This window comes from Montipora capricornis, chromosome 5 (assembly GCF_036669925.1).
Source record: "Montipora capricornis isolate CH-2021 chromosome 5, ASM3666992v2, whole genome shotgun sequence".
NCBI classification, from domain to species: domain Eukaryota; kingdom Metazoa; phylum Cnidaria; class Anthozoa; order Scleractinia; family Acroporidae; genus Montipora; species Montipora capricornis.
This window is the reverse complement of record NC_090887.1, coordinates 6,808,877-6,818,081: the sequence shown is the minus strand read 5'-3', so window position 1 is coordinate 6,818,081 and position 9,205 is coordinate 6,808,877. Positions and strand designations below refer to the sequence as shown.

General features: G+C 37.6%; 1 protein-coding gene across 2 annotated transcripts in view; it reads left to right on the top strand.

Annotated features, from left to right (window-relative positions):
• Positions 1–3,493: 3,493 nt before the first annotated feature.
• LOC138049289 (advillin-like) overlaps positions 3,494–9,205 on the top strand; it is a 34,847-nt gene continuing 29,135 nt past the window's right edge. The window contains exons 1-4 of one of the 2 annotated variants that reach the window (XM_068895497.1): positions 3,494–3,583; positions 7,327–7,430; positions 7,951–8,025; positions 8,838–8,897. In XM_068895497.1, the coding sequence (XP_068751598.1) occupies positions 7,353–7,430; positions 7,951–8,025; positions 8,838–8,897 (213 nt within the window). In that variant the 5' untranslated portion in view covers positions 3,494–3,583; positions 7,327–7,352. Of the gene's footprint in view, positions 3,584–5,306; positions 5,598–7,326; positions 7,431–7,950; positions 8,026–8,837; positions 8,898–9,205 lie in introns of those variants that run through there. The other variant, XM_068895496.1, reaches the window with a different exon arrangement.

The window sequence follows — 9,205 nt, the reverse complement described above, 5'->3', positions numbered from 1 at the left end:
TTCGTCCACCAGAAGTCGTACATGTCTCTTTTGTTATTGGTTGTCCCTAGAGGTTGGTTGAACACGTCCTATTCTTGGTTTGCACTCACGTGATCAGACGTCCATGTTGGTGTACAAAACAAGAGCAAAATGTCGCTCGCGTTTTGCATAATAATAGCGCCAAATTCCCTAAAGACTTTTACGCTATTGTTCAGTACACCAACATGGTCGCCAATGACGTCATGTGCAAGCCAAGGATAGCAAGTATTTCGCGATTACTGCATCTCTTTCACGTCACGCAAAGTGGGCGAAGTATCCTAAAAATAAAGTCCAAATGGTACGTGCGATTGGAGAGCAAAAACGCATAGAATGAAAGTTTCGCATTTGTATGATCACGTTGCGGTTAAAAGCTCAAAGTCTATCGTTGTTATATGCAGAGTACCGCAAAAATATGTACACGATTATTTTTCCTCTTTTAATCAATGGTGTTATTGTTAATTGCTTAGCCGATCTGAATTAGACCGGTCGTTCTGAATTGATGCGGAGGCCGTACTTCACATGAACTTAATTCAATGAATTCGATTCGGCTAATGTACGGCTAATGTTCGGCTAATGTACGGCTAATGTACGGGGTGTGAACCGGGTCTTAAGTACACCTGCAGAAGAAGGCTGTTCAAATTATCACTTTGTCTTGTTATAATATATTCACACTTCCCCTATTTTCAAACATTTGCATGTTATGAAATTTCTTAATGTTATATATTATCTTAATGTATTTTTGTTTAAATTTTATCATAATTTGTCGCCTTCTGCTTTCGACTATTTTGTTACGCCTATATCAAGTAGGCACAAGTTTTAGACATGTTAGACTAGACTAGCTTCTAAATCAGGTTTTTGTAATCCTTCTTCCAGGACTAATCTGTTATGGGGAGTTCAATTATATTCGTTTTAACATTGGTTTTAAGGGGGCTGCTCTTTGGAATAATATTGAGGAGTCTCTCTCATTACGTCATATTAATTATTTTATTTATACTCCCTCTTTCTTCCAGTCCATTTGAAGTGATATATTTTTTTACTATTTTTTTCCGTCGTTGTTCTCTTTGTGTTTGCCTGTCTTTTATCTTTATATTTGTCCCTCCCTGAATCGACTTTTTCCTTTATACATAAAATTCTTTATTCTGCCTCCTAGCTAGATTAGCTTCTTAGTTATTTCTCAGGGCGCATTGTACCCTTTTTAGGTCTGCATCTCTATTTACGTCTGGTACGAATAAACTACTTTGTTGCATTTTGTTGCACCTAACCTCAAAGTACTTTCTTCTGCAAAAGTTAAATGCCTTACAAATATTTTACCTTTGCTTCTCTAGATTTTACTTTTAATAGGCACCTGTTCTGTGGAACTTTGAATTACCGCTTGTCGCACTTCGTAATAAAAATAGTGTTCGCACTTTGTAATAACAAGTTGTCGCACTTTGTAATAAATTAAGCAGTGGCACTTTGTAATTTCCTTTGAATGGCATGTTTGCCAGAAATTGTATATGACTTAAGGTGGCTCAAACCGGTTTCAACCATTTTTGGGGGAATGACTGATTAGAAGGAATAACTCTTACAACACTGCTTCACTTAACGGCAATGTTATGGTACGACATGGAACGCCAATAATTGTTTAACAAGATGCACATATTAATATGACGTAATAAATTACCATGGCAACAAAAGAACCATCTAAAAACGCCATAATTATATTTTGTATATAAATGCTTATATCTCAAAAACGAACTCGGTGACCCCCATTTCTTATTGCTGGAAAGTGGTCAGCAGGCTAAGACTGCAAAGTTAAACAAGATTCTCTGGAGCGGATTAGAGCCACCTTAAGATTTTTTCAATAGTGAAGGTGGCAGAGATGCTTTGCTCTGAACTGAGTACTGACCAGAACTTTCAAAGAGATCCGCTCAGGTGGAATGGTTGCAATGTGACAGCCTTTGCCTTGAAGCATTGGTCGAACTTTTGTGTGAGACGTACAAATGCTTCGTGCACTAGATCGATGAGGTCATTTTGAGGTGACCACCCTTCTAACAAAGGAACCATGCAAAGATGATCTCATCGATAGACTCCACTTGGTGGAGATCTTATTGGTTTTTATTATCTTCGCTGCTCACCTGTGAAAGGGCATTTATAATCAGCGCAAAATAGAATCAAGAATGATTCACGTTCCTCCCTTGGTGGATAAACCCTTGAAGATCTCATTGGAATTTCAGTGGAGGGCCCATCATTTGTGGATTTTGATCCTGAGGCAGCAGTGATAAAATGATTTTCTTCATTAAACAGGCCACGAGGACCATTTCTCCAATCTTGAAAATATAATGCATCAGAAATCCTACGACTTCCCCTTCCGCCCCCCCCCCCAAAAAAACCTCATATAGAGCAAGTAGCGAGTCACTTGAAGCCTCCATCTCCCTTCCTCACCCTTGAACTCAACCCTCCCGAGCATCTTTTTATTTTTAGCAGGAGTTATTTCTCCTCCGTTCACTTATTGCATTCTATCATTGATAAGCAAGCTGTGTGATCTCCAAAATAACAATTGCGAGAAGCGTGTAGGAGAACGCGTTTCTTTTTCTTCCTCTCATTTTAGTATGCAGAGCAAAATATCAAGGAAGGACGTATTTGTGCCCTCGGGAAGTAATTAAGTCACTTGCAATTTCTACCAAACATGCCATTAAAGGAAATTTGAAAGCTTATTATAAAGTGTGACAACCTGTTATTACAAAGTGCGACAGCTTAATTTATTACAAAGTGTCACAGCTATTTTATGACAAAGAGCGACAGGTGTTATTACAAATTGCGACAGGTATTACAAAGTGCCATAGTTTTATCACAAAGTGCGACAGGTATTGCAAAGTGTGATGATTATTACAAAGTGCGACAGAACAAGGCCTAGTGAGGTACGAGAGAGTAAGAGACCTTGCATTCATTTGTCCCATGGCTGAGCTAGTGAGAGCTATGGGTCTATTCCTTCAATGACGTCATAACTAATTTACATTGCCATTTAACAAATCGGAAGTGGTTCAGCAGTCATTGTCTGTACTCTTATCGACAACGATATTCGTCATCACAGTGGTCAATTTGTTGTGTTGTGGTCAAAATGTTTGACCACTGTGATGACGAATATCGTTGTCGATAAGAGTACAGACAACGCTGAACCACTTTCGATTTGTTTTCAATATTCAACGCCAAAGAAAGTTTTATTCAGAGCGTGACCAAAATCATGACACGAAGAAAGAGCAAGCGTTGTCTATAACTTTCTCGCAATGTGATTGGCTTATTTCCCAAATGGGCGTTCCTGATTGGCTATTACATTGCGTGACAAATTGACGCGAGCATGACGCGTACAACATTGTCTAGACTCTTATCGACAACGGAAAATTGGCCAATCAGATTGCGAGATTACAAGCAATTGTGGTAAAAATCGTATTTAAAAGTCTATGATGTCATCGAAGGAATAGACCCATGCCTCACACTGCCTCGGCCATGGAACAAACGATTGTCGGCATTTTTCTCTTACATACTTCATGAGGCACATCAAAAAGTAACATCTAGAGCAGCGAAGGTAAAGATATGTTTTATATTTAACTTTTTGCTAAAGTAAATATTCTGAGAATTGTTCCACTATAACTAACTCTCGAAGGTGATGTTGGTGTGAGAACCTGATTTAGAGTAACACGGAAATTTACGAATCTTGTGGACTTTTCACGGTCGTTTTACAATTGTGAGATTTTTCGAAATTTTCTTCCAACTGTAAATCTCTCGCCTGTGAAAGCGAGACACAATTTTGTTTTCAGTTGCAATACTGAGGATTTGTCGCCAAGAGCAGAGTTTTTTTTTTTTTTAACGTTTTGACTTTTGACGAATTACGGTGCTTAACCGCAAATACTAATGCGGAGTTTGGATAATGGACAGGATAATGGATAATCATTGGATAATGTGCGAGCCAAACCCATGGAGCCAACATGACGAGCCATGCGTTTTAAAATGGGTGCTTAGACTTAAATACTGTTTGTCAGCGCTCTTTGAAATGGGTGCTTAGACTTAAATGCGAGACTCGCATGACTCCGGTGGCTCGCTGGCTCGCAGTTTGTCGAGATCCGCAAATGTATGCCCAAATGGCAACGGTGTAGAAAACTGAAAAAGGGGGAACAAAAATGAAAATATAATGGCCAAATTGCCAAAACTGGGTTGTAAACGGCTTAACATGTCAGGAGCAAGCAGCTGAAGCTCGTTTCAACCGAAGTCCCGCAACTTATCGGACTTCTCGGGTGCTACACTTGCGGCTTTCCCCAGTTCTCGTTACCCATTGTTATTAATATGCCAACCAGAAGCCAATTGGCTGTTGAAACAATAACTTCTTTTGTTCCTTCGTTGACAAATTTCAGTATCAAAAGAAATGTGACGTCAATGTTTGTAAACAAGAAATATCGCTATATTAAAAAGGAAGAGTTTTAAAGCCATCAAAATTTATAATTATTTTGCTTTTTCTTTCTTTGAGAACATGTTACAAGACTATCAGTTTTTCAAAACAAGCGGGTCGCAGTTTGACAAATGGCTTTTTCGGGCTCGAAAAGTTTTCTCGACTTTTGAAAAAAAAGTGGGCCATGCTAGGTAAGGCCACCAATTTGGAGCTCTAATTTGTCAGTCGAATTTTCCTTGTTTGTTTGCAACCCATGCATCTTCGCTTTGAATGGGGTAATTGAATGGATGAATTATCATGTCGATGAACTAGGTTTAAAGCTGTTTACTGTCTTCACCAAAAACGCCTTTTCTCTGTTAGGGTGCAAGCAGTTGAAGTGCGTCCTAGGCTCGTGTACCTGAAATACAAACTTCGTCGTTTTTTCTAGACTAGTTGAGTCTTGAAACGGTAGTCGTATTTTCGATGTTTGTTTCAGGAATAGCGATGATGAATTGTTTACCACAGACAACTTAATATTACTAATTGAATTTCAAGAGTTAATTTGTTTCTAGGTCCGATTCTAGGTCGTTCTTAGCAAAACACTTCCGTTTTTCAGACCAATTGTTCACCTTTAATTCGTATGCATGTTTTAATTTTGCCTTGATCAATCTGTGTCACTAGAGGTTTCTATCGCACAACAAAATTCGATTCTTTTGAAAAGGTTTCCTTATAAAGACAATCCTTCATTTTAACGGATGACTAAGTTGTTCGTTCGTGCGTTTCTTATAAATATGATAATAACACAGGAAAGAACCATACATGGTAATGTACTTCTAAAAATATATTGAGTTAAGTGTTTCGAGTGCAAAATGTCATATACTGTGTTCGCGAAATCAACATATCGTTTGAGATTGAATTCTCTCTCGTGACATCCCTTTTTGTTGATCTTTTTTTTTTATTTTCGACTATTTTGTAAAGAACGCGATTTAACAACTGGTGATAATTTATGCGCAAGTTCACAACGAAAAATTTCTCACGCCCACTTGGTGTCCCGGATTGGACTCATTGGTTTGGTAGCTATGGGATATCATAGACGACGGTTTCGATCGTTCAGCTGACTTGTGCCTCAATCACTGGAAAGCGTTCAGTTTAAACGTGACATTGGATTTTGTCGCAGGTAATTTACGGGGGGCAAATTCTCGCTTTATTTTATTTTCAGTGTTTTTTGGGCGAAGCACCTGTCATAATTGGTCGAGCTCTGCGTTCTTGCAGAACTTGCTTGGTTGACATATTACTACATTATATACCCATTGGTGAACTGGTTGACAGTCTCCCACCTTCGAATCCCTCAACCATCTTGTTTGCTATGCTTTTCAGAGTATTTGCCTTCTTACGTTGACCATTTCTTATGTTGTCACTGATGAAGAATTACCGTGTTTATCGATCGTGTAGTTCAAACGATCGAACCTCGCGCGAGCTTTAATTTTGAATTCTTATCCTTGCATTTATCCTTGCATAAGCTAACGTTTTGTTCTGTAAAATGTTGCTAGAGTCTTTTTATTTCTTTTATTTTTGGTGTTGTCAAACCACAGTCTTGATCGCGGGATATATATGAATTAATTCGAATTGTTAATAATGTTTTGCTAGTAAGTTCACTGCAATTTGCACGAAAAATCGATGAGTTATTCGTTGCCATAGGGCTTTGTTGATTTCAGCTGTGGCAAATTTCTGGATGATTATATTTTTAATTTTCTAGAAATATATTGGGTGATGTCATCCCTCGGTTATGCTTAAGCTGTCGTCATTTTTGCCCGAAGTAGTGGCCAGAGTTTAAAAAGAAAATTCACATTTCAGTCTTGCTAATGATTTTAAACATTATTCTACAAAATCATACCGTAAATAATTTATAATGTATTCTACCATTTCACGAGTGTCTTAAATTGAGGTTCCAAATTATGTTTTCAGTTTTAATTTCCCATGACACTAAGGAATATTAATATTCCTAAGTGTCACGGTTTTGAATTTATCGCCATTGAATCTGTACATGTATGTATTAAACAGTTGGATTTATAATAATTATTCTCCAAGTTTATATCTTGTCTTGAATAAAATTCAATTCTCTTCACTACCCTCTGCCCCCAACTGTTTTCAGTAAAAATCGACAATTCTTGAGTTTAATTGATTGCTAACAAAAATCATCTAGAAGGATTTATTTTTACTAAATTCAAGTTGTTGAATTAAAACTAGGAAACAAAATAACATTGTGCCAATGATAAGTACTAGTATATTAAAGTTAGTATTATTATGCCCATTTAGTCCACTTACAACCAGTATTCTAGGTTATGTATATTGTACGGTTGAGGAATTCTAAAATGCTTTGTATATGTTCCATAAAGGAAGGCTACAGTAGTTGCCTGTGTTGACACATATCAATGATGATGCCATTCTGTTTTCAGACCCAATCAATCTTTTCAAAGGGACGTCTTTGTTTGCCATATGTTATTGTACTTCAACACACACAAGTCCTCTTTTGGACCTAAAAGTCATAATTATGTTGGATCAGCTCTGGATCAAGGCATGCATGATTGCCTTTATTCTTTCAAAAAAAGTCTTGAAAGCAAAATTGTAATGAAAAGTGCCTGATTAATATTGTGGGCTATGATGGAGTCTTTTGACTACAGAAAAAAAAAGGAATTTTTTTTCCCATTATTGTAAGTACTGGTTGATCATTATAAGACCAAGTGAAGAATGGATTTTTATTATAATTCCCAGTTCCTAATGCAGAAAAAGGAGAATGGCCTTGAAATCTTGTTCAAGCATCAAATTAATAATATATTCCCTTGCTCTGTTTTGGAGATACTTGCAAATGATGTTGTCACTTGTAAATAATTTTTTTTTTTCAACAGAATCGTCAAAGTCACTTAAATTTAAAATGCCAGTTGCAGAAACAAAGGCAAAGGGGTTCCCAGGTGCTGGGATGAAACCGGGGTTGGAAATTTGGAGAATTGAGGTAAGCTTTTAGGCAAAACTAATTTCCAGTACAGTTGAACTACATAATGTAATTAACCCAATGATTTCATCGTTTTATTATTTAACCTATGGACTCCTTGGGAACCCCCAGTTGACAAGCAAAATCATCTGGCGTTAGGCAGGGTAAAATCTGTTAAATTTCACTTCCATGAGTCAATGTGGAGGGTGTAAAGTGTGAAGTGCGCTTGTGTGCTTTTAGGGCGTAAGCCTATCATTATGGTTAAAGAGCATTTTTGGCATATGTTTCCCTTTCCCTCCCCTCCCTTATGACACTGGAACCTCTCTCCTGTCCTGCGTGGGGGCTCATGGCTGGGTAGTCACAATTTCCTAGCCGTGATTCAGAGTATTCTCCATCTATGAGCTGGTACGTTGTCAAAAGTGGAAGCTCCTGGATGTCTCCAGAACCCTTCATTACCTCCACTTTCATAGCGATGGAATTGTTAACTTCTGTATTTTCACTATGACTGTGATGTTTAATTAATTTAATTATTACCTTGCAGTCTTTTAAGCCAGTCAAGCTTGACCCCAAAGAACATGGAAAATTTTATACCGGAGACTCCTACATTGTATTGTATGTAAGTGAAAGTATGTTTTTCTGCAGTAGTTGGAATGAAAAATTAAACAATTAAACTTGGGGCTGTCACTATGATGTGAAGTTGCTTGCCCCTACCCAAGCACCACAAGCAGTATAAGTGGGGGGGGGGGGGGGGGGGGGGGGGAGGGGGTAGGTAACTTACTATCTTTATTAAAGTTACTATAAATAAAACTGTGAGAAAAGTGATGTCGGCAACTGCTTGAGCCTAATGAGACTATAAGATTTATTTATTAAATCAGGTCTACATGTATGTACTTGTAATTGCTAATGTATTTGTGTTATTACAATTCGTTATAATCTGTTTTTATTACTGTACTGTAGCTGCTATGTAAGCACATCTTTATTGTTTATTGTTTACTGTTTGGTCACCTTTTGTAATTCTTTCATGTTTTTTAATTACCCCATCACACCTCAAACGCGCCCTAGGACATCCCCCCCCCCCCTACCCCGATTGACTAGTAAAATTGTCTGGCGTTAGACAGAGTAAAAGCTACATGTTTCAAGTGTCACTCTCATCCCGTGTGACTGGCAGGCTTTGAGTGCGACACCGGTGTCGTCAGTATGCTCAACCCCAAAAAACTGTTCATGTACATATACATGTACACATGTAGAGGAGGAAGTTTTGAATTTAATGTTGTAATGTCAGTTTAAACAGGTGGGAATCACCAAGATGTGGACTTATTTATACAATGTCAGATTGTTTAATGAAATTCATTTGTGGGATATCATTTTCAATTGATACCTGCTAGTTTTCTGTTAAAAGTCTGTTCTGGATTTTTCAATTTTCTTTAGACTAAAAAGGTTGGAGGGGAAGCAGATATATTCTTTTGGCTGGGTCCAGAAACCACTCAGGTAATTTGTTTCTTTAGTAACATATTGTGGTGGTATTGGTGGTAGTGAATTAGCAATGATGGTGTGGTGATGAGATGGTGATGATGATGGTAATTCAATTGTTGTCCCAGTTTGTGTTTTGATCTCATAGGGTAGTCCTTGGACACGCACAGTATTAAGTAATTCATTAGTTATCTTGTAAGCTAATAAATATTGAGGTGTTGTTAAATAAAAATCATGACTTTAATTTTGGTATAAGTTTCCATGATGATCGACAAAGATGATAATAGCTTTGACGAAGCAATAATTTGTTAACCTTTTCACCCCTG